The sequence below is a fragment of the Mesoplodon bidens genome (genome assembly GCF_964165515.1).
Source record: "Mesoplodon bidens genome assembly, chromosome: 6".
Taxonomy (NCBI): Eukaryota; Metazoa; Chordata; class Mammalia; order Artiodactyla; family Ziphiidae; genus Mesoplodon; species Mesoplodon bidens.
This window is the reverse complement of record NC_138162.1, coordinates 79,697,068-79,721,328: the sequence shown is the minus strand read 5'-3', so window position 1 is coordinate 79,721,328 and position 24,261 is coordinate 79,697,068. Positions and strand designations below refer to the sequence as shown.

The 24,261-nt window shown below is 37.2% G+C and overlaps 1 protein-coding gene across 4 annotated transcripts in view; it reads right to left on the bottom strand.

The window, feature by feature from the left end:
- The window catches only part of SMC5 (structural maintenance of chromosomes 5), a 106,352-nt gene extending 82,928 nt beyond the window's left edge, over nt 1-23,424 (bottom strand). For all 4 annotated transcript variants that reach the window (XM_081237986.1, XM_081237987.1, XM_081237989.1 and 1 more), the window contains exons 1-3: nt 23,128-23,424; nt 18,227-18,368; nt 9,190-9,242 (exon numbers count right to left, since the gene is read on the bottom strand). In XM_081237986.1, coding sequence (XP_081094112.1) covers nt 9,190-9,242; nt 18,227-18,368; nt 23,128-23,324 — 392 coding nt within the window. In that variant the 5' untranslated portion in view covers nt 23,325-23,424. The remainder of the gene's footprint in view (nt 1-9,189; nt 9,243-18,226; nt 18,369-23,127) is intronic.
- Between the last annotated feature and the right edge of the window lie 837 nt (nt 23,425-24,261).

Below are 24,261 nucleotides of genomic sequence, written 5' to 3'. Positions count from 1 at the left end.
CCAAATGAAGGCAAGAGAGGAAACAAATACTGAAAAGTGGGCCAAATTAAAGGCACAGAGTAAGGCAGTAAAAATAAGTCCAAACGTATAAGTAATTACAGTAAATGAACTGTATGTATTATTTAAAAGACTATATGAAAAACACCACCCCGCTATCCTTGTTTAAATAAGATAAAAAAGATATTAAAAACTTGAAATGAGAGCTTCCCTGGTGGTGCAGAGGTTGAGAGTCTGCCTGCCGATGCAGGGGACACGGGTTCGTGCCCTGGTCTGGGAAGATCCCACATGCCGCGGAGCGGCTGGGCCCGTGGGCCATGGCCGGTGAGCCTGCACATCCGGAGCCTGTGCTCCGCAACGGGAGAGGCCACAACAGTGAGAGGCCCGCGTACCACAAAAAACAAAAAACAAAAAACAAAAAACCTTGAAATGAATGAAAGAAAGATAACCAGGAAAATATTTAAAGAAAAAGCTGCTAACTACATTCATTAATAGCAAATTAAACAGATTCTAAAGCAAAAAGTCTCGAAAGATGAAGAAATCAGCACTAATAAGAATTCAATAATGTCCTGAAAATATATAAGGCAAAAACTGACAGAACAAGGGTAATTGACAAATCTACATAAAGGGATAGTGTAATACACTTTTCTCAGTAATTAAGGAACTGATCTGACAACTGCAATCAGCTAAAATACAGAAGATTTAGCAGTATAACTAATAAGCTTGAACTAGTGGACAAATACTGAACATTGCACATACAACAGCAGAATTCTCATTCTTTCAACCAAACAAGTAACAATTACAAAAGCTCAGTACAAGTAAGTCTCAACAAATTTCAAAGGACTGGGAACATAAAGACCATCTCTCTCTCTCTCTTTCTTTTACCACACTACTATCAAAGTGGAAATCAATACTAAAACATAACAGGAAAATCACTACATTAGAATCTGAAACAACTTTTAATTTATGAACTCAAAAAGAAAATGAAGAAAACATTCACAACTGAAAAGTATGAAAATACAATATACCAAAATTTGGGAGATGGACCTAAAGCAATACTGAGAGGGAAATTTTTAACCTTAACTATTTATATCAGGGAAAAAACAAAAAACTGAAAATTAGTACAATAAATATCCATTTCAAGAAATTAGAACAAAAGAAACCGAAAGTTTAAAAAAGAATTAGTAAAGGTAAGAGTAAAAATTAATGAAATAGAAAGCAATGATGTTAAGACAGAAATAACAATGCAAAAAGTTAATTCATTAAAAAAGACTAATAAAACTAACAAATCAATTTTTTCCAAATCATGAAAAAAACATGAATGAAAGAGGGGAATACAACTACAGAAGACACTTAGATAATATATATTATATATGAGACAACATAATACAAATATAATAAAGTTACATAAGAAGCTATTATTTAGCTCAATAAAATTAAAAGCTAAGATGAAAAATTTTTTTAGAAAAGTATAAACTACCATGATGATTCAAGAAATAGAAAAACTAAATAATCCACTATCATTAATTAAGTTAAATCAATAGTTAAAAAATTAAAAAACTCGAGGCCCAGATGATTTTATCAGTAAGTTTAACCAAACATTCAAACAACAAATATTTCACAAACAAAATACAGATGTAAAAATCCTAGATAAAACATTAGAAAAGCAAATCTAGCAATGCAAAAATTATGACTATACTGCATTTATTCTAAGAATGCAAAACTGGGTGAGTATCAGGAAATTAACTGAATTTAACAATTAAAATAATATGATCAATTCAATAGATGCTGATAAAATTCATTAGCTAGTCATAATTAAAAGAAGACCAAATCAGGAACAAAAAGTAAATGGTATCAAGGAACCAAATAAATGGTATCTTCCAAAGTCCTACAACAAATAGCTCATTTCACTCCAGCCACACTACCATTTTTCTGTTCCTCAGAAACAACAAATTTAATTCTGCCCTAGATCCTGAGCACAAACTACTCCATCTGCCTGGAATACTCTACTCCCAGTACTTATGGTTCTCATTTAGTTCTCAACTCATGAATATTCTCAACAGGCCTTTCCTGAACATTCAACAGAATTAAATAAAAGCACCACCTCCCCTAAACCTTGCCAAGGCCTACAATGAGATAAATCTAAGTTCTTTGTCTTCATTTTACTCGACCTATCAGCAACACTGGACACGTATCACTCCCTCCTCCTCAAGCCATTCGAACCATTCAAAGTACTGCTTTCCAGGTACTATATTCTTCTGACTCACTAGCATTCTTCCCAGTCTCCTTTCCCTATATTCAGCCTCTAAATGCTGCAGTACAACAGGGTCTAGCTCTTAGACTTCTTTGCTTTGTATCTTCTCCCTTGGAGACTTCAATCACCCTACTGCCAACTCCCCAAACATATTATCTTTGGCCCAGACTTCTCGCCAAACGATAGGTTAAAAAATCCAATTGCCCACTCAACATTTCTACCTGAATGGCTATATAGGCATCTTAAACTTTACTCTGTATTTTACTGACCCTGAAAAGCATCTGTTTTTGTTATTGTTCTTTTCCATCTTAACATTTCTGAAACTGGGTTGCACATTTCAAACTGTGTCATAGTTCAGTTGGAAGCTGCATTTTACAAATGGTGCCATCTTAATTTAATGAAATATAATTTACTCCAAAATGACCTTCTGATCTTACCCTAAAACATCCTGACGCAGGTTTCATTACCTCAGCTAACATGGACCCTAATGGAACAAGAGAGCACAACATAACCATGTTGAGTATGAGGATAGGGAAATCTCCCCTTGTGCCAGACTTGGTAACAGAACTCTGGTTAATAGTCACTGGTTAGATTATTAGAGCAAGCAGCTACTGCATACCAAGTAGTTAACCTCTTTAGATAGCTAAGAAGACAACTAGGCTTTGGTGATTCAGAGTAGAAAGTCAGGAGTGCTTAAGACCTGCAGCCATCCGTAATGGACTTTTGAAACTTAAATATTAATACTTCCTCTGTATTTTATAAATATACCTGGCTTATATATATTTTTTCAGTTTCAATATCTAAGAAACCACTGTGATCAATCAATGGTACCAAGGCTAACCCAGGAGTATCTTTGGCAATAGGCATACCTCGGAGACATTGAGAGTTTGGTTCCAGACCACCACAATAAAGTGAATACTGCAATAAAGTGCGTCAGACGAATTTTTCGGTTTCCCAGTACTTATAAAAGTTGTTTATACTACACTGTAGTCTACTAAGTGTGCAACAGCATTATATATAAAACAACAATGTACCTACCTTAATTAAAAATACTTTATTCCTAAAAAACGCTAACCATCATTTGACAATGAGGGGTTGCCACAAACCTTCAATTTGTAAAAAAACAAAAACAAAAACAAAACAATGTATCTGCAAAGCACAATGAAACGAGGTATGCTTGTATTTTTTAAAATTGAGATATAATTCACTATCATTTTAAAGTCTACAATTTGATGGTTTTAAAAAAATGGTGGTAAAATGTATAAAATTTACTAGTTTAACCATTTTCAGGTATACAGTTGAAAGACTGTGCATAGCAACAACGGTTTTTAAATACATTCACAAGGTTGTGCAACCATCACCACCATCTAATTCCAGAATATTTTCGTCTCCCAAAAGAGGAGCCCATACCTGTTAAACCAATCACTCCCCATTCATTCCTCCCCTCATACCCCAGCTACCACTAATCTATTTTCTGTCTCTATGGATTTGCTTATTCTGGGCATTTCATATAAATGGAATCATGCAACATGTATTCTTTTGTGTCTGGCTTCTTTCACCAAGCATTATCTTCGCAAGGTTTACCCATGTTATAGGATCTATCAGTACTTCAATCCTTTTTACGGCTCAATAAAATGTCATTGTATGGATATATCACATTCTGTTTACCCATTTATCAGGTGATATACATATGAGTTATTCATAATTTTCATTATTAAAATTAGGAAAAAGCTACTTTTGTGTCAATGAGCAATCAATCTCTAGAATAGTGACTGGACCAAAGAATATCTGTATTTAATATTTGACAGATGCTGCCGAATAGGATATAGTGCCTGTACTCCCACAAACAGTGCACAACAGGATTCACTTTCCTATACCTTCATGTGACTGAATTTTATTTAAAAAATTTTCTAAGCTGAGAAGAAAAGAATCCTCACCTTGATTTTCTTGATAGCTAGTGAGGTGTAGCCTCTTTATAGATTTACTGGCCATTTACTTTACATTAAATTTCTTTGCTTATTTTCTATTAAGTTGTTTATAATTTTTAATGACTTGATGAAACATTGGTATTTTGGTAATTTTGAGACATGTACATGGTATCTGTACTGAAAATGTTTCCTCCCATCTGTCACTCATTTTTAACTATGGCACCATTATATTTAGCTAGAGTTCTATGGAGCCTAAATTTCTTATTTTCCTTTATTTGTTTATTTTTTTTGAAGCAAGGCTTTATTGGGTCTAATGCTACAGCATAAGGGGGTGAAAACAAGAGTCAGGGGCCCATGCTCACTCCACAAGAGGAGCTGCTTGGGTCCTTAAAATGCGTAACAACAGGAGGAGGTACGTGGGTTGGGCAGGAGGTACAGCTTAGGTAACCTGCCCACTGCCGTGGTGGTGCTTTGTGCAGGGATTATGCACAGTGCCCTGCTTTTGCTCCTGGCACCTCAACTGGTTTGTGGCTTTTTAGTATCTTATTGTTCATAACTGCCCCAACTGCCATGTGTGCAGTTATTTTTAGTCCCTTACAGTTTCTTTGTATTCTGTTGCTTCAGGGGAAGTTTGTCCAGGTTCAAGTGCTCTGGTAAAGGGTCCCAGGTCCCAGCCTATCTCAACTGGAGACCTGCTGTTCTCACCCTAGCTTTCCTCGTGATTTGGCAGAGGCCATGTAGTTCCAGTCATCAAAGCCTTCTCTTCCTTAGAGCTCTTCCTATCTTCCTTTATATTTTTATTGGCTATCCTGTTCTACTTAGAAAGACCTCTCCCTTTCCTGAGATTTAAAAAATATTCTACATTTTTTCCTATCATTTTCAAAGTTACATATTTTTTTCACTCAGCCTTTAACATATTGAGATTTTATTTATGTACAGGGTGGCTGATAAAGCTCTATATTTATCCATTTTAAAAATTAACAGCTAATTATTTCAATTCAATTTGAGTAATTTTTACCCGATGCTTAAATTGCCACCTTTACAATAAGTTAAATTTTTATGAGGAAAACATAGGAAGAACACTCTTTGACATAAATCACAGCAAGATCTTTTTTGATCCATCTCCTAGAGTAATGGAAATAAAAACAAAAATAAACAAATGGGACCAAATGAAACTTAAAAGTTTTTGTGCAGCAAAGGAAACTACAAACAAGACAAAAAGACAACCCTCAGAATGGGAGAAAATATTTGCAAGTGAATGAATGGACAAAGGATTAATCTCCAAAATATATAAACAGCTCATGCAGCTCAATATTAAAAAAACAAACAACCCAATCCAAAAATGGGTAGAAGACCTAAACAGACATTTCTCCAAAGAAGTCATATAGATGGCCAAGAAGCACATGAAAAGCTGCTCAACATCACTAATTATTAGATAAATGCAAATCAAAACTCCAATGAGGTATCACCTCACACCAGTTAGAATGGGCATCATCAGAAAATCTACAAACAACAAATGCTAGAGAGGGTGTGGAGAAAAGGGAACCCTCTTGCACTGTTGGTGGGAATGGAAATTGATACAGCCACTATGGAGAACAGTATGGAGGTTCCTTAAAAAACTAAAAATAGAATTACCATATGACCCAGCAATCCCACTACTGGGCATATACCCAGAGAAAACCATAATTCAAAAAGACACATGCACCCCAATGTTCATCGCAGCACTATTTACAATAGCCAGGACATGGAAGCAACCTAAATGCCCATCAACAGATGAATGGAAAAGATGTAGTATATATACACAATGGACTATTACTCAGCCATAAAAAGGAACGAAATTGGGTCATTTGTAGAGACGTGGATGGATCTAGAGACTGTCATACAGAGTGAAGTAACTCAGAAAGAGAAAAACAAATATTGTATATTAATGCATATATGTGGAACCTAGAAAATGGTACAGATGAACTGGTTTGCAGGGCAGACATTGAGACACAGATGCAGAGAACAAACGTATGGACACCAAGGGGGGCAAGTGGTAGGGGGTGGTGGTGGGATGGATTGGGAGATTGGGATTGACATATATATGCTAATATGTATAAAATGGATAACTAATAAGAATCTGCTGTATAAAAACATAAATAAAATTCAAAAAAAATTCGGATATACATTTAGAACTGTTCCTATTTTCTCCATTCTGCTCCTCTAATTTTCTGTACGAATTTCATACTATCAACAGCTTTATTAACTAGACAGCCACATGTAAAAGAATGAAATCAGAACATTCTCTAACACCATACACAAAAATAAACTCAAAATGGATTAAAGACCTAAATGTAAGGCCGGATACTATAAAATTCTTATAGGAAAACATAGGCAGAACACTCTTTGACATAAACCACAGCAGTATCTTTTCTGGACCCACCTCCTAGAGTAATGAAAATAAAAACAAAAATAAACAAATGGGACCTAATTAAACTTAAAAGCTTTTGCACAGCAAAGAAAACCATAAACAAAACGAAAGGACAACCCACAGAATGGGAGAAAATATCTGCAAACAAAGCGACCAACAAGGGATTAATCTCCAAAATACACAAACAGCTCATGCAGTTCTATATCAAAAAAACAACCAACCCAATCAAAAAATGGGCAGAAGATCCAAATAGACATTTCTCCAAAGAAGACATACAGATGGCCAAAAAGCATATGAAAAGAGCTCAACATCACTAATTATTAGAGAAATGCAAATCAAAACTACAATGAGGTATCACTTCACACGGGTCAGAATGGCAGTCATCAAAAAGTCTACGAACAATAAATGCTGGAGAGGGTGTGGAGAAAAGGGAACCCTCCTACACTGTTGGTGGGAATGTAAATTGGTACAGCCACTATGGAGAACAGTAAGGAAGTTCCCTAAGAAACTAAAAATAGAACTACCATATGTTCCAACAATTACCATAGATCCCATTCCTGGGCATATATCCAGAGGAAACCATACATGCACATTTGAAAAGATACATGCACCCCAATGTTCACTGCAGCACTACTTACAATAGCCAAGACATGGAAGCAACCTAAATGTCCATTGACAGAGAAATAGATAAAGAAGATGTGGTACATATATGCAATGGAACATTACTCAGCCATAAAAAAGAATAAAATAATACCATGTGCAGCAACATGGATGGACCTAGAGATAATCATACTAAGTGAAGTAAGCCAGACAGAGAAAGACAAATATCATATATCACTTTTATGTGGAATCTTAAAAAAAATGATACAAATGAACTTATTTGCAAAACAGAAACAGACTCACAGATTTCGAAAGCAGACTTGGGATTGTGGGGTGGGGGTGGGGGACTTGGAAAGAGATAAATTAGGAGTTTTGGATTAACATATACACACTACTATATATAAAACAGATAATTAACAGGGACCTACTCTATAGCACAGGGAACTCTACTCAATATTCTGTAATAACCTATATGGGAAAAGAATCTGAAAAAAAATGGATATATGTATATGTATAACTGAATGACTTAGCTATACACCTGAAACTAACACAACATTGTAAATCAACTATACTCCAATATAAAAGAAAAATTAAATTTTAAGAAAAGGCTTATTTTACACTTTAACATCTGTTACATAAATGTCTTATTCATGATTCTACTTTTCAAGACCTCTTGGTTTTATTCTTCCCGATGAACTTTATAATCAACTTATACATTTACCTGTTGAGACTCTTATTGGAATTATATCAGATTTATACATTAGCTTGGAAAGGACTGACATGTTAATGGTGACTACAAATTTGTATTTTTAGAACATAATATGCTTCTCCATTTATTCAGGTCTTGGTTTTGTATCCTACAGTAAAATACCACCATTATATTTTAATAAGTTGAGTATAACCTCTTTAACTGTTTTCTTCCATGTGTGCCTATTTCTCATCTCTACATAAATTCTAAAATTTTCAACAATTTTTGAATAAAGATCACTTCCTCATTTCCTATAAAATAAGGCTATTAATCTTTAAGAGCTATTTCAGCTAAGAAAATTCAATAACTTTCTATAAACACTCCAAAAAACAACACTCTAAAAATCACCTAAAGGATGTGCATATTCATATATAAAAGACAAAGTATCTGCACCAAGGATGGTCAACTGGTTTCATCTTGAAGAGTAACTCTCATCCATCAGAAATGGCTGCCAAGAGTGGTAAACTCAGAACATCTAGGTTTAAGGGAAAAGAACACCATAATGACTTATCAATTTCTACCATGAGGGAGGGAATGGAAAATGGTGACATAAATGCCAAGTATCGCCATACATGAAGTTCACCAAATTACTAACAGTGGTCGTTTCTGGAAGTGGAATTATGGCAAGAAGGCTTTCATCTTTTTACACTCCTACACTGTTTGCATTTTTTAAGCAAATATTTTGCTTTCAAAATCAGAAAAAAGAAAGCTTAAGTTTGTAAAAAATACTGCAACTTCTTAATGAATATGTAATAGTGGTATATTTCTATCTCATTATCTCCCATAAATTTCTAATTTCCTTAAGAATTTTTCCAGAAGAAAGTTCTTATAATTCAGGTTTTAAAAGACGCATTAAGGGACTTCCCTGGTGACGCAGTGGCTAAGACTCCATGCTCCCAATGCAGGGGGCCAGGATTCAACCCCCAGTCAGGGAACTAGATCCCACATGCACGCTGCAACTAAGAGCCCAAATGCCACAACTAAAGAACAAGCCTGCCGCAACTAAGACCCGGCACAACCCAAATAAATAATAAATAAATATATTTTTTTAAAGATGCATTAAAAAAAACCAAAAACAAAACAGAAAACAAAAGAAAACTTACCTCTCTAGATAAAGTATCCCTTAAATACTATTTCCAATATCTACGCCATAATACTGTATTATTACTCTTGACTAAAGTCATCAGGAAAGCATGAACATAAACTAAGAAATTATGTAGGAAAATGTGGTTTTAGCGCTTTTAACACTTACAATTCAATTTCAACCATGCCTTTGGAACATCCTCTCTTCACAAAAAAGCCAACCTAAGATATAAGAAAGACAAAGTGAGCTGTGTGATGACATTCCCAGGTTAACAATGAGCGATTTAGCAAAGTCATTATTGTTTGTCAGATTCTTTCAATAACTACTCTGCACATTCATTCCCATCACTTTCTAATTGTACCCTTCCCAGATTTAGACTCCTCCATTGGTTCCACTCACAGATAGTAATCATCTAAGTTACCATTTATTGAACCTTCTATGTGCCTAACAGCCTCTTACAAAGTTCATGACAGAGCCAGTAAGTAGTGCAGAGCAAGGATCTGAGCCCAGGTAGCCCAGCTCCAGACCCTGGGTACTTCTATGTAGTTGCACAGATTAAATATTATTAACAATCACTCTAAAAGTACTCATCCTGTTATTAATTAGGATACACCTACCACCAAGCACTTAAAAAAAAGAGCAATACACATAGTAAATACAATTTAAGTAAGTACAATTCATATAGTATAATAGATATATTTAAGCTAGTTTCTATATATTTGAGCATAAGTATGAAAAAAGACCCTGGGCCTAAAAAAATCAGATTGGATCTTAAATTAGGCTGTAAGTAATACTAAAAGAAAGGCAGAAAATGCACCTTGCAAATAATTGTCTTTTTAATAGTGGTAATGACAGTGATGATGACAATTATAACCACAACAGTTAACATTTATTAAGCATTACTAAATGTTTCTGTGCTAAGCAATTTATATACAATTTTCTCATTTAATACTCATGAGCAAAGTTATGAGCTATATGTTATATCCATTTTATAGATTATGAAAGTGAAACCCAGAAATACGAAAAAGCCTGTTCCTGTAAGAAGAAAGTACAGCTTAATGATCAAGAGTACAGGCTTTACCATGTCTAGTTCAAATCTCAAGTGCGCCATATACAAGCTGTTTTGACCTTAACCAGGTTACTTAACCTCTGTTTCAGTTTCTTCATAAATAGGGAAAACAATGGCATTTTTGTAGGAGTTGGGTCATCTACTCATTAGCTTGCAACAATTAAAATACTTCGTACCAAATGGAAGGAAAGATCAGGAGGAAGTTTTTATTATAAAGTATCCGTACAGGTGGTATAGAACGTGCTTGTACTAAATTTTTATGTTAGCATTTAAATAGAAATACAACATTAAAAAGGTTTTTTTTGCTAAGAACTTGGACATCCCCTAAACACATCTATGGATACACAAAGGTCTGCAATCTGTCATCTAAGAAACACTGCACTGCACTCCACAGCTTCCTTTAAAAGCCTACCACTCAAGGATGAGGAGAGATGTGTCTTCTTTATGACACAAATAAATAGGAAGATTGGTGAACATTGTTACAGCCCAATCCATTCTGACCATACAGCCCTTGGAGTACAGTCCAGCAGACCATTACACAGAGATAAGGATTTAATAAATGATTTCTGAAAATTACGTATCAGGAATTCCCTGGCAGTCCAGTGGTTAGGACTCCGTGTTTTCACTGCCAACGGCCGGGGTTCTATCCCTGGTCAGGGAACTAAAATCCCACAAGCCAAGCAGTGGGCGGTGCAGCCACAAAACACACAAAACTACGTATCAATATTTATAAAAATCTGAGTCGGTCCTTGGAAATTATCTACTCCAACCCCTGTTCTTTGAAATAAAGAAAAACTGAGTTCCAGACAAGTGACTAAGGTTACAAAGCCAATCATTAATAAAGCAGTATCTTTTCTACCTCATAAATGCCTCCCACAGAGCATTAAAAAAATCATATTTTGAATAGGTTATTTATAATCGTAAGGGGTATATAACTCAATCTTGTAACCTACATTAAATTTTAAGCGTGGTTAAGAAACCTGTAATATCATTTTGATAATATCGCAATATTTACAACAGTTTTAGAGAAATGAATCATTTCAAGTTTTAAAAATATTTTACAGTGAAGTAACAACTCAACTTTTAGACTTAAAAAAAAATTATTTTATTTATTTTTGGCTGCTTTGGGTCTTTGTTGCTGTGCATGGGCTTTCTCTAGTTGTGGTGAGCAGGGGCTACTCTTCATTGCAGTGTGTGCGCTTCTCATTGCAGTGGCTTCTCTCGTTGTAGAGCACGGGCTCTAGGCGTGCAGGCTTCAGTAGTTGTGGCACGCAGGCTCAGTAGTTGTGGCGCACGGGCTTAGTTGTTCTGCGGCATGTGGGATCTTCCCAGACCAGGGATCGAACCCATGTCCCTTGCATTGGCAGGCGGATTCTTAACTACCGCGCCACCAGGGAAGTCCCTAGACTTTCTTTTTTTTTTCTTTTTTTTTTTTGCGGTATGCGGGCCTCTCACTGTTGTGGCCTCTCCCGTTGCGGAGCACAGGCTCCGGACGCGCAGGCCCAGAGGCCATGGCTCACGGGCCCAGCCGCTCCGCGGCATATGGGATCCTCCCAGACCGGGGCACGAACCCGTATCCCCTGCATCGGCAGGCGGACTCTCAACCACTGCGCCACCAGGGAGGCCCTAGACTTTCTTTTTAAAATATGTTTTTATGTGAAATACATACCACACAGTAAATCCGAACTTAATGCACTGTTTAAGAAATAACAAAACAACCATGTATCTACCTATTTAAGGAACTGATCACTACCAGTGTATCTGACATTCCTTAACTCACGCCAGTTACGTCCTTCTCTCTGGACAAATGTAATCTCTAAATTGATTTGCTGATAATTCTTTTGTGTTTATTTTTACTGTATAAATCTCCAAATATTAAATATATATTATATATATTTGACCATTCCAGAAACAAATTCACATTACATGTATTTTTCTGTGATGGCATTTTTCCTTAAAATTATGTTTTTGAGATTTAACCAATGAGCCAAAGTTTGCTTTTACTGTCATATAATATTCAATTTTGACTATACTAGAATTTATTGCAAACAATACTTCTATAAATATTTCCATAATTTCACCTAGTATAAATGGACACAAGCTTACTAAGGTACCTAGAAGTAGAGTTTTTGAGGGACTGGATATAGGCATTTACAGATTTACTAGGTAATGCCATATTTTCCAAGGGGGTTGTACAAATTCATATTCCCACCAAGAATTCATCAGAGTTCCCACTGCTTTATATCCTTATAAGCCACATGGCACCACAAGAATTTTTGTGGGTCTAATGGATATACCATGCCAGGGTTAATTCGCATTTCTCTGATAATTAATGAAGCTGAGCATATTTTCATGTATTTACTGGCTGTTTGGGGTGCCTCTTCTGTGAGACATCTGAGCATATCTTTTGCTCATTTATCTTCTGAGTTGCCATTATTTTGATTATGTAGTGTGGATACCAATCTTGTTATATGTGCTATATATATACCTTCTCTCATTTATGACTAGTCTTTTCTCTACAAGGTGCCTTTTGATGAACAAAAGTTCCTTAATTTTACTGTAGTTGAATTTATCAACCTTTCCTCTGCAGTCTATATATATATATATATATATATATACATATATTTTATTTTATTTATTTATTTATTTTTTTGCGGTATGCGGGCCTCTCACTGTTGTGGCTTCTCCCGTTGCAGAGCACAGGCTCTGGACACGCAGGCTCAGCGGCCATGGCTCATGGGCCCAGCCGCTCTGTGGCATGTGGGATCTTCCCGGACCGGGGCACGAACCCGTGTCCCCTGCATCGGCAGGCGGACTCTCAACCACTGCGCCACCAGGGAAGCCCTGCAGTCTGTATTTTTATTTAAGAAATTCTTCTTTAACCTGAAGTCACAAAGATATTTTCTTCTACTACCAATCTTTTCCAGAAACTTTCTGGTCAATCACATTTAGATCTTTAATCTACCTGGAACTGATTTTTGTTAAAGTGTGAGAAAAGGACTCAGTTTCATTTTTTCCTATACTGATAAGCAATTGTCTCAGCACTATTTACTCATCTCTTCCCCACTCACCCACAATGTCAGTTCTGTCATAAATCAAGTTTTTACTAATCATGCCTTTGTATCTAGGCTCTTTATTCTGTCACATCACACTAGTCTATCCTACAGCAATACCACAATGTCTTAATTTACTGTAATTTTGTATTGTCTTGATATCTGATAGGCAAGTTTTTCCATTTTGTCCTATTTCTTTAGAAGTATCTTAGCTATTTCTGGCCCTTTGTTCTTCCACCTAAAATTTAGAGTCAGCTTGTAATTTATATAGACATTATAGGGATTTTGACTGGAATGACACTGAATATGTAGAAGAATGACATTTTTATATTAGATCTTCTTGTCCATTAATACAGTGCATCTCTCTAAACTTCAATGTTTTTAAATAAAAATTGTAATTTCTGCATATAGGTCTTACATGTCTTTTATTAATTTACTGTTATGAAACTTGTACTTTTGTGGCTATAATGTCCATTTTTAATTGCATTTTCTGATCTTTGTTAGTATATAGAAATGCAATTGATTTTTGTTATACAACTTTTTTTTGGCAGGGTCTCAGTTTTTATTTCTAATCTGATAATTATTTTTAAGTTTATTATTAATTCTAATCAATAGATATAACTCACAGAAACAAAAGGTTTTGGAGTCCTCAGTAAGTTAAAGAATGTAAAAAGGTCCTTGCCTTAGTCTGGGCTTCTATAACAAAAATACCACAGACTGGGTGGCTTTAACATTTATTTCTCACAAATCTGAAGGTTAGGAAGTCCAAGATCAAGGTGTCTACAGATTCAGTGTCTGGGTTATACAATCTTATATCTAGTAATCCTGATAAATTTGCTTATTGATCCATCAGGAGGCTTATCTGGAGTTTCTTTGTGGTTTTTATGCAGACACTCACATAATCTGTGAATGACAGTTTTCTTTCTTTACAACACGTATCTTTTCTGTTCTACCTAGAACTGCCAGTACAATGTTCAATAGTAATGGTAGTAGGCAACCTTGACTTGCTCCTGAACTTGCTGTACATTTTCATAGATATCTTTTGTGAAATTAATAAAGGTCCCTTCTATTCCTAGTTTGCTAAGAGCTTTTAATCATACATTACTGTGGAATTTAACTGAATGCTTTTTCTCTATCTATTAAGATGACCATGGAGTTCTTCTCCTTTAAAATGTGGTTGATTATTAGGAAAAAAATAACATAATACATCTCGCACTCCTTGAATAAATTCAATTTGGTCATGATGTGTTATGTATTATTAAATTCAAAATGCTAAAGTTTCTTTTTTGTGTGTGATTTTTGCTTCTAGATTCATGAGTGAGACAGGCTTGTAATTTTTTCATTCTATCCTTGATTGATTTGGGTACCTAAGGTCACATTCTCTGTGTAAAACAGAAACTTACTGCTATTAGGACTAATCCACAATTGCCTTTGTCTCTCTCTATGAGAAAAAATTTACCAGCTAATTTAACTTTTCTACTTAGTCAGTTTTGATAATTTAAGTAGTTGTAGAAACATTTATAGTTACAACTTTTTAGAAATTTAAACTTGAGTGGCATAATGATTCTCATAATATTCTTATATAATCTTTCAAACCTCTGCTGCATTCTTTAACGCCCTCGTGGTAGTCATCAGGGCAGTTCGTGAATATTCTGATTCTCCTTTCAAGCAAACAACTGCACTTGCTCCTTCTCTCTGATCCAAGTTATGGCTTCATAACATGCTTTGCCCAATGAAATGTGAGCACAACATATATATTTACTATTGAAAAATATTCACATATAAGTGGACCTGCGCAGTTCAAACCTGCATTCTTCAAGGGTAAACAGTATATACTCAAATGAAGATTCTATAAGGCTAAAGTACCTAAGTGACCACAGAGGGCCTACACTGGATAAGCAGCAAGAATTAATCTTTTGTATATTTAAACCACTTAAATTTGGGGGTTTTCTGGATCACAATTTAACATATCTTAACTATTACTTTTTGCCATTCCTTATATTTTTTTCTTCGTTTCTCTCCCTGCCCCCAGAAGTTACTGATTTAAATAGTATTTTTGAAAAGCAATTTTTAGTTTTGTGGTTCCTACTGAATCACTGTTTATTATTTTATTAATTTCTGCTCTTACTTTTCAGTTTCTATTAATATTTCTTCTTTGACCTGTGGATAATATAAAAGTACATGTTTCATTCTGAACAAATAGGAAAATTTTAGTTATCTTCTTTATTATTTCTATCTTAATAGCACTGTGGTCATAGAACACAGTCTATGTGGTAGCAATTCTTTGATATTTTTTGATATTGCTTTATGGCTCAGTTTATGGTTAATTTTAAGAAATATTCCATTTTTGCTTAAAAAGAATGTATGCTCTACCAATTGTTGGGTGCAGTGTTTACAACATGTCCATTAGTTCAATCTAACTGTTGTTCATACCTTCTATACTCTTATTAATTTTTTATCTGATTGGATCTATTGATTACCACTAGCTCTTCCACTATAATTCTGGAGCTGTTAACTTGTCTTTAAGAACTCTGTGATTGTGCTTATATATTTTGGAACTAGATACTGTGAATTTAAGTTGGGAGCTGAATTATCTTCTTGCTGAACTGAAACTTTCATCAATATTTAATGACCATCTTTATCTCTAAAAGTTCTTTTTTCCTTTAAATTCTATTTTGCCTGGTATAAATTCAGCTACACCTACTTTCTTTTGTATAATATTTGCCTGGTATGTATTTTTTCATCCTTTTACTTTCAACTTCTCTGTAGTTTTTTATTTTAGATATGCTTATTGTAAACAAAACAGAATGGAACTTTGTTTTATTTATCTACTCTGACTTTCTCATTTAACAAGAATGTAGAGCATTTATTATTATCGTGAATGTATTTCCACTATCTTTTAATGTTTTTTAATAATATCCTTTTCTGGGACTTCCCTGGTGGCGCAGTGGTTAAGAATCCACCTGCCAATGCAGGGGACACGGGTTCGAACCCTGGTCCGGGAAGATCCCACATGCCGCAGAGCAACTAAGCCTGTGCGCTACAACTACTGAGCCTGCGCTCTACAGCCCGTGAGCCATGACTACTGAAGCCCGTGTGCCTAGAGCCTGTGCTCCGCAACAAGAGAAGCCACCGCAATGAGAAGCCCGCTCACCGCAACAGAGTAGCCCCTGCTCACCACAACTGGAGAAAGCACCCATGCAGCAAGGAAGACCCAACACAGCCACAAATAAATAAATAAATAAATTTTAAAAAAAATAAAATAAAAAAAAAACAATATCCTTTTCTATATTTCTCTTTCTTTTCTCTTCCTCCTCCTTTCTTGAGACTCCTTCTGGGTTGTTTGGGCAGTGGTTATTTTTTCTCTACTTCTCTCTTCCTACTTTAACCTTTCTTGTTTGGAGATTATCTATTTCAATTTTTTTAGTGGCTTACCCTAGAAATTTTAACATGCATATTTAGCTTAATAAACTTTGAAGCTAACCAATTATCTTAACTTCCTCCCAACAATACAAATTCAAAGAATACTTCAACTCTGATCACTTCCTTCCTGTTGTCCAGGAAGGACATTTAGTACTATCTTCTTTGATTTAAAACTTGACAAGAAGACATTAGTATTATTTTACACAGTTTACTTCCCTACATGTTTACCATTTTTTTGCTCACCATTTCTTCTTACCTCTCAGACTTCCTTCCGGGATCATTTTCCTTCTTCCTAAATTATATACTTTCAAAGTTCCTTTATGAGCATCTCAAACTGTTCTTTTCTTTCCCCCTCTGTTCCCATTCTGAGACCATATTACTACTATGTTTGGTATTCTGGAATTTACTACAATGTGTCTATTTGTGTATTTCTTTCATTTACCCTGTCTGGGATATATTAGGTATCTTGAATCTGAGGATTCAAGTTTTTCAACATTTCTGGAAAATTCTTAGTCATTCTTTCTTGAATATTGTCTCTTCCTTAGTCCATTGACTATCAGGTCACAATCTTTATTTCATACTTTTTTCTCACTTTATCTCTATATTGCATTTTTAGAAAAACTGTCAAGTATTTTGGTTCACAAATTCTCAAATATGTCTGCTTTGTTGTTTTACCTGTCCATCAAGTTTCCCTCCCATGTACTGTTATTTCTTTATGTTCTATTTGATTCAAATTTACCTGACCAAATTTTTCAAATTTACCTGATCTTTTTTGTTACTTATTCCTTTGTTATACTTGCAACCTTCTTTCAGTTCCTTAAATAAATTAAGTATTCCTAGTTTACATTCTGTATTTACAAGCTTTGTAGATCTGATTGTATAGTCTGTTGTTTTTGTTAGCTCTCATTTTTGGTGATTCATTTCCTCCTATGCTTTGTGATTTTTTTAGGTATGGATTCATGAATTTCTTAGAGCTTTATGTTGAGGACTGGATTGAGGGTATTTTCCTTCAGAGGATTTGCATTTGCTTCTGACTGAAGAGAGATGTTGCTAACTTGGACCACTTTAAACTAAAATTACAATGTATGTGTTAAGATTTGTTTGGAAGATTTTCTTTTTTTATCTACTGTATTCAGAGCTAACAATGAGATAAGTAACCTCACTGTCCCACTTTGTGATTTTTTTTTCTTCTGCTACATGCAGTGCTTGGCTTCTAGTTTTATCTTCTAACCCTTCTGCACCTTCAGGACCCCCAATCCTATGCAACCAATTCAAAGTCAGGCTTTAGGGTGCTAGGTAAAGCAAATACCCCTGGGTAAACAACCCCAGAGCTTGTAGAAATTTTTAGATCCAAACTACTTTGTTTGTACCCTTTGTAAACTTACTTCGCCTTTCCACAGCCCAGAAATACATTTAAAAAGATACATTTTACATTATTTCTAAGGTTGCAGGTGTTACATACTTGGAGAATTCTCTAGGTATATAGTGCACACTACTTCTGGAAATGGAAATCTCCCCACAGTGTCCCTGCCAACTTCATTATTTATATTCAAGCACAAGACATTTGCTATACTCAAGGAACGGAGATATAGAAATTGATTTGTTACTAAAAGCAATTCATGGCTTTGAATTCTGTTAAAAAGTGCATATGTTAACTCACCTTATCTGCCCGTCCCATGAAAGCAGGTTTGCCTGCTAATCCAAGGCAAATGGCACACACGATGCTGGACTTCCCTGTTCCATTAGCTCCAATAATCATATTCAAGTGGGGCCCAGGAGATACTTCACAGATATCATATGTTCTAAATTATAAAGAGGTGATATTACTAAGCAGAGATAAGAAGTGAAGAATATTTTCTTACCAAAGCACTTTTTCTTCCTTTACCCTTATCATTACCTACAGACTTCCTCAAATTCTTTTAAAAACCACCTAACCTTGCAAATTTAATGTAAGGTTAATTTATAGGTTGTTAATAAACTATAGGGAAAAAAATCTGTCAGTAGGAGAAATGAAAAAGTGTAATGTGTATCTAAAATAAGAACATTCATGGGAAAGTAAGACTTCATGTGCTTTTTTTCAAATATTAAGTCTGCTGAATAAAGCAAAGTTTGATATTATTTACTCTTTAATAATTACAATACATGAGAGAGTACATCAAAGCTACTATACAAATAAGATAATTTTTAACCAAATTATATGTAAGTGAAGCCATGGCTCATCCTAAATCTGTGGATTTTATATTTATATTTCTCTTGAATTAAAATGCTTACTAGCAACTTCTCATAGTCAACCAAATTATTTCTATTCTAATTAGAAAGCTGAAGATATATCAAGCCAATAGTTTAATTTTTATTATTACTTAAAAAATAACATCCAATTCCTTTAATATGCTGCCAGACATTCACCAAAGGATCTATTTTTAGTACAAATTCAAGTAAATTTTATTCCTATGGGAGGAAACGAATGCATCATCACCAAGCACTTTTATAACATTCCCTCATACTAGAAAGCAGCATGCTGTCCAGCACTCTACATGCAACAGTACCATCTAATCCATATTAGTACTCAGGGACAGCTACGGCAAAATGTGAAGTGAACTCTGACTCAGATATCCTTCTACCTTGTCTTTGAATATTCTGAATTGGAACCCATAAATAATGTCCTGTTCCCACAGGGTTTCAGTCAGCTGCCAACTAATTCCCCAAGAGTAAAAAAAACCTTAGCCTGTTACTAACCTGCTAAGTATTTAAATAATTTAACCAAGCACACTTTAACTTTAATACTCACACAAATTAACAATTCTGAAATGCCACGTGGTAATAAAATAAATACAGGTGGTAAAGAGAGGTATTTTCTGGCAGGTTTCCAACCCCACATCTCTGTACAGCACCTATCTATCTTTTCAGAAGCTTTATTCTAGTAACAGTTGAGTCTTAAAGCAACCCTTTACAACGGCTAAAATAAAACTAGTTTGGGAATTTCAGACATCTGGAAATGTATCTGACTTGGAACTTCTTAATCCCAACACATGAAGTCCCATTCTATTAATACTGGAATTTCCTGATGTGAAATCTCTGTGTGACTGTCTTACTAAAATAGTGATGCAACTGGTATTTAAGCAAACAATAAATACAATAGGAAAAAGCATGAGAACTTCTGGCCTATACTATACACACAAATATTATAAACAGGAAAAATTGCCAAAAACAAAATAAAGCCTCTGCATTTTAAAAAACCTTTCTGACTCTACAATATGTTTGCTGGGAATTCCCTTTTTGTGAGTTCCCTTTGCTCTGAGCTCGCCCTGAAAGAGCTAATGTCAGAGGCCCACCCTCTTCTCAGTCTACATACTTTGCCTAGTACCTCATGTATTCTCCATGGCCTCAGGTAGCATCTATATGCTGAAAGTCAGTCCAGATGACCTATATAGATGGAATTCCCACCTCAAGAACTCTATTTGGATAGAGTCACCTCAAATTTAACACATTCAAAATTAAACCCACCATCTTTTCCATCTAAAACCACTCTTAGAGTCTCTTAGTGAAGGGTATCATCATTCATCCCACCGCCCAAGTCAGAAACCTAGGCATTAGTTTTGCATCATCTTTGATTCTTACCATCTGCTTCACCTCTATCCACACTACCCACCCACCCATCATCCAATCAATCACCAAATCATGTTGGTAGACAAGCAAATCTGAAATAACTTGTTTTAAAGAAAAAGAAGGACTTCCCTGGTGGCGCAGTGGTTAAGAATCCGCCTGCCAATGCAGGGTACACGGGTTTGAGCCCTGGTCCGGGAAGATCTCACATGCCGTAGAGCAACGAAGCCCATGCGCCACAACTACCGAGCCTGCGCTCTAGAGCCCGCGAGCCACAAGTACTGAGCCCATGTGCGACAACTACTGAAGCCCACATGCCTAGAGCCCGTGCTCCGTAACAAAGACAAGCCACCACAATGAGAAGCACGTGCACTGCAACGAAGAGTAGCCCCCGCTCGCTGCAACTAAAGAAAGCCCGCGCACAGCAACGAAGACCAAACACAGCCATACGTTCATACATACATACATACATACATACATACATAAAGTTTAAAAAAAAAAAGAAAAAGAAAAAACAGGACCCTTCATAACTTAGCTCTAGCTCATCGTTTTCTACTTTCTATCTCCTTCCCCTATTCTCTCATAAGACCTCTAAATTCTAACTATAATGAATTTCTTTCAGTTTCTTATGCTTCCTTCTTTCTCCAAGCCTTTGCACATGCTATTCCTTCTGCCTAGAAATCTCTCCCCCCACTCTCGATCCCATTCGACTTGGTTAACTACCAGGAATCCTTCCTTTGACTACCCTCTTCCAGGCCATTTCAGTTCTCTAAGCCTACTCTTCCTACTTCATTCCTAAAACTCAAAGCCCTCTCATTGTAAAAATAAACAAAACCTCCTCTAGCTCTGCACTTTCCAGCTACCTTTTTCTTTCTCCTCTTCACATCCAAGCTTTACTTCCTCATACTCATTCGTTCTTCAATGACTGCAAAGCTTTCTGCTTCCACTACTTCAAAGTGTCAAAGATTTCCTAACTGCTAAATGCAGCAGGTTCTTTTCTGTCCTGTTATCTGACTTCAGTGTAGCAGATGATATTTTTGAAGCGCTCTTTTTCCTTGGCTTCTTGGTAACACTCTCCCATGGTTCTCCTCTTACTTCCCTGAACAGTTCCTTCTTAGTCTGTGAGTTCTTCTGCTCGCCCTTAAATGTCATTCCTCCAGGACACTGTACTCAGCCTTCTATTCCTAGTTATATTCCCTTTTGGGCAATCTCAACCATTTCTGAAATTTCAACAGTCACCTATATGCATGATTCTCAAGTCTCTCACCGCTCACATTTTCCTGTAAGCTCCAAACCCTTAAAACTACTGACTATAAAAGACCTTTAAGATGCCCCACAGGAAACTTCAATTCACAGGATCCAAAAGGCATTTATTATTATCCTCCCCAAATTGCTCCTTCTTCTGCATAGCACTATATATGACCAACTTGCCAAGGCAGAGACTTGAGAAAAATGCTCCATTCCTCCCTTACCCTCATGCCTCACAATTAATCTGCAGCCAAATCCTGTCAAATCTCTTCTTTCTGATCCTACTTCCCACTGCTAGGTTCAAACCCTAATCATCTCTGCCTTCATATTATAAAAACCTTCTTGCCTCCAATCTTGCACACTTTCTAAATCATCCTTCACACTGCTTACAAAGTAATATAAATCACATGTCATGCCCTGCTTAAAATGCATCCTGGCTGCCTACAGGATAAAGTTGGAATTCCTCAGCAAAGGAAACACAGACCCTCAACATCTGTCTACATCTTCAGTATCTACTCTGTCCACATACTAGCTCACATCCTATGTTCTAGCCATACTAAAATACTGGAAATTTCCCAAATATAGCAAACTGTTTCAGGCAGTTCCTTGCTCTTCTCTTCTTTTAAGACTTTCATAACCCTCAGTACAAAGCCCTTCTCACAACTGTGGACGAAATTAATCATTTCATCCTTTGTGCCCGCATGGCATCATGACGCATATACATTATTAAGGTAGGTACTTCATTTAATTATATTTATCTTTCCTGATTTGGATTCAAACAGCAACTCAGCTACTTATTAGCTGTGTAAACGTCGGCAAATTAACCTCTCTAAGCTTATCAATGGAGACAATATAAAGAGTTGTTATGAGGAATGAATAAGGGCACTGTGTAAATAAAGCACCTACTTCTATGCCTGGCACATGATAGACGCTTGGGAAAAAAATGTCCCTATTGTAACTGCAATTCTGTTTTCCCTACACCACTCTGTGAAAGCTTAAAAAAACAAAACAAAACAAACAAACAAAAAAAACAGGCCTTGATCAAACGAACTGCAAGGTGCTAAACGGATACACGGTATTTGTGTTAGAACATGTTTGCTCAACTCTAAAGTGAGTATTATGGTTAGTTGTCTGAAGGGTAAGAAAGGAACCAGGGAAGAAAGCCAGATTTAAAGGAGTCAAGGGTTTGTTGGGAGGCGAAACTGAAAGTAAGGCTCAGTGTTCCTGTACATTTCAACCTCCATCCAGAACAACCTTCACCATCTTTGTCCACCTGGCAACTGCCTACTCTTCACGTATCTGCCGCAGCATCACTGCCGCTCTGATTTAACTGTCGCAGCCTCTAAGTTCCCAGAACGCATAGTTTTGTGAATTACAGATTATGTCCTACCTTTCTAGGCCGTGACTCCCAGCGGGCGGAGATCTAATTCCTACTACTTCCAAGGCCCGCCATATGACGCCTTCAAACAACGTTGGCATTAAGAATTTAAAAAACGTAACACACTACACACACACCTACTGCATCAACACATACGTCCATCTCCACGGCCCACAAGGAAATATCCTCACCGCAATCCCGGCAAGAATTTACTATCAGACGCACAAGCCAGGCACACATCCACCCACCCGGCCCCGCACGCACTCAGCCCGCGCCCCCAGTGTGTGGGTCCGCTCGCCTCCCCGGCCGCGGCACGGCCTCCGGCCACTCACAGGAAGTTCTCCATCGCGATGCGGACGATAGAGCCTTCCACGAAAGGCCCGGACGACTGCAGCGGCAGTGGCGGCGGCGCGGCCGGTGGGGCCAAACTCCTTTTCATGTTCGGGACTTCCGACGAGGGATCTCTCGGGGAAGCTCTCTTCGGGGCCAGGGGACTTGGGGTGGACCTTTTCCTGCTCGGTGTCGCCATCCTGGCTGCCTCTCTTCCTTGCCGTGGCTTCCGTTGCCACAGACCTGCCGCTCCGACGCTCCAACGCCCCAACGCCCCACTCCCGCGCGAAGTGAGCGGCGCGCGACTGCCCCGCGAGCCCGCCCCGCGCCTGCGCAGTCCAGCCCCGTAGCGTCAGCGGGCATACCCCGCCCCTCCCACCGCCCCGTGCAGGGCCTAATGTGAGCTGGCGAGAACGGGGGGGTGGGGCTTGGGAACTCGCGGGTATCGGATACGGGATTTTCTGGTCTGTATTTTCAGAGATTTTGTTTGTTTTTAACTCAGAAAAAGATGTCAGTTGCATTTAGTATTTTGAAAGCCTTTTCAGCGCTCCGAGGAAACAAATCCGGGAGGGGACGGAGGGCGGCGTTTGCAGTGGTACCTGGATGGGCCGGGGCCCCGAGTGCGCCGGGACTCGACGGTTTGGAGTCCGGCGAGTCTTCTTACCTTGCTTTCAGTCAGGTCCCCGTGTCCAAAAAAAAAAACACCAAAGAAAAAAAAGACTCTTTCAAATGGCTCTATGCCTGCTTCTCCCCTAAAACATCGCGCTAGGGTCTCCTGTGCTCTCCAACAGATGGAAAGACTACACCGCAAAGGTTCTCCTCATTGACGCTCCACCCCCTTGCTCCCCAATTCTCTATTAAGACTTCCTCCCCTGAGGTTTCTAGAAACCCCCGCTGGCGTCACTGAAAGGGTGCTTCCACTTAAACCTACTCACATGCATCTAGTTAACTCCCTTACTAAAGATGAGGTTCTCTGAGGCCTACGTAGGTCTTCACTCACTCAACTAATAATGTCTAATCTACGAGAGGCTGGGTTGTGGCAGTAAGGGATCCAGTCAATGCTGCATGTCTCAGAGCTTACGTTCTGGTGTGTGAGACAGGAACAGACCAAGATAACCTACATATGATCAGGATAA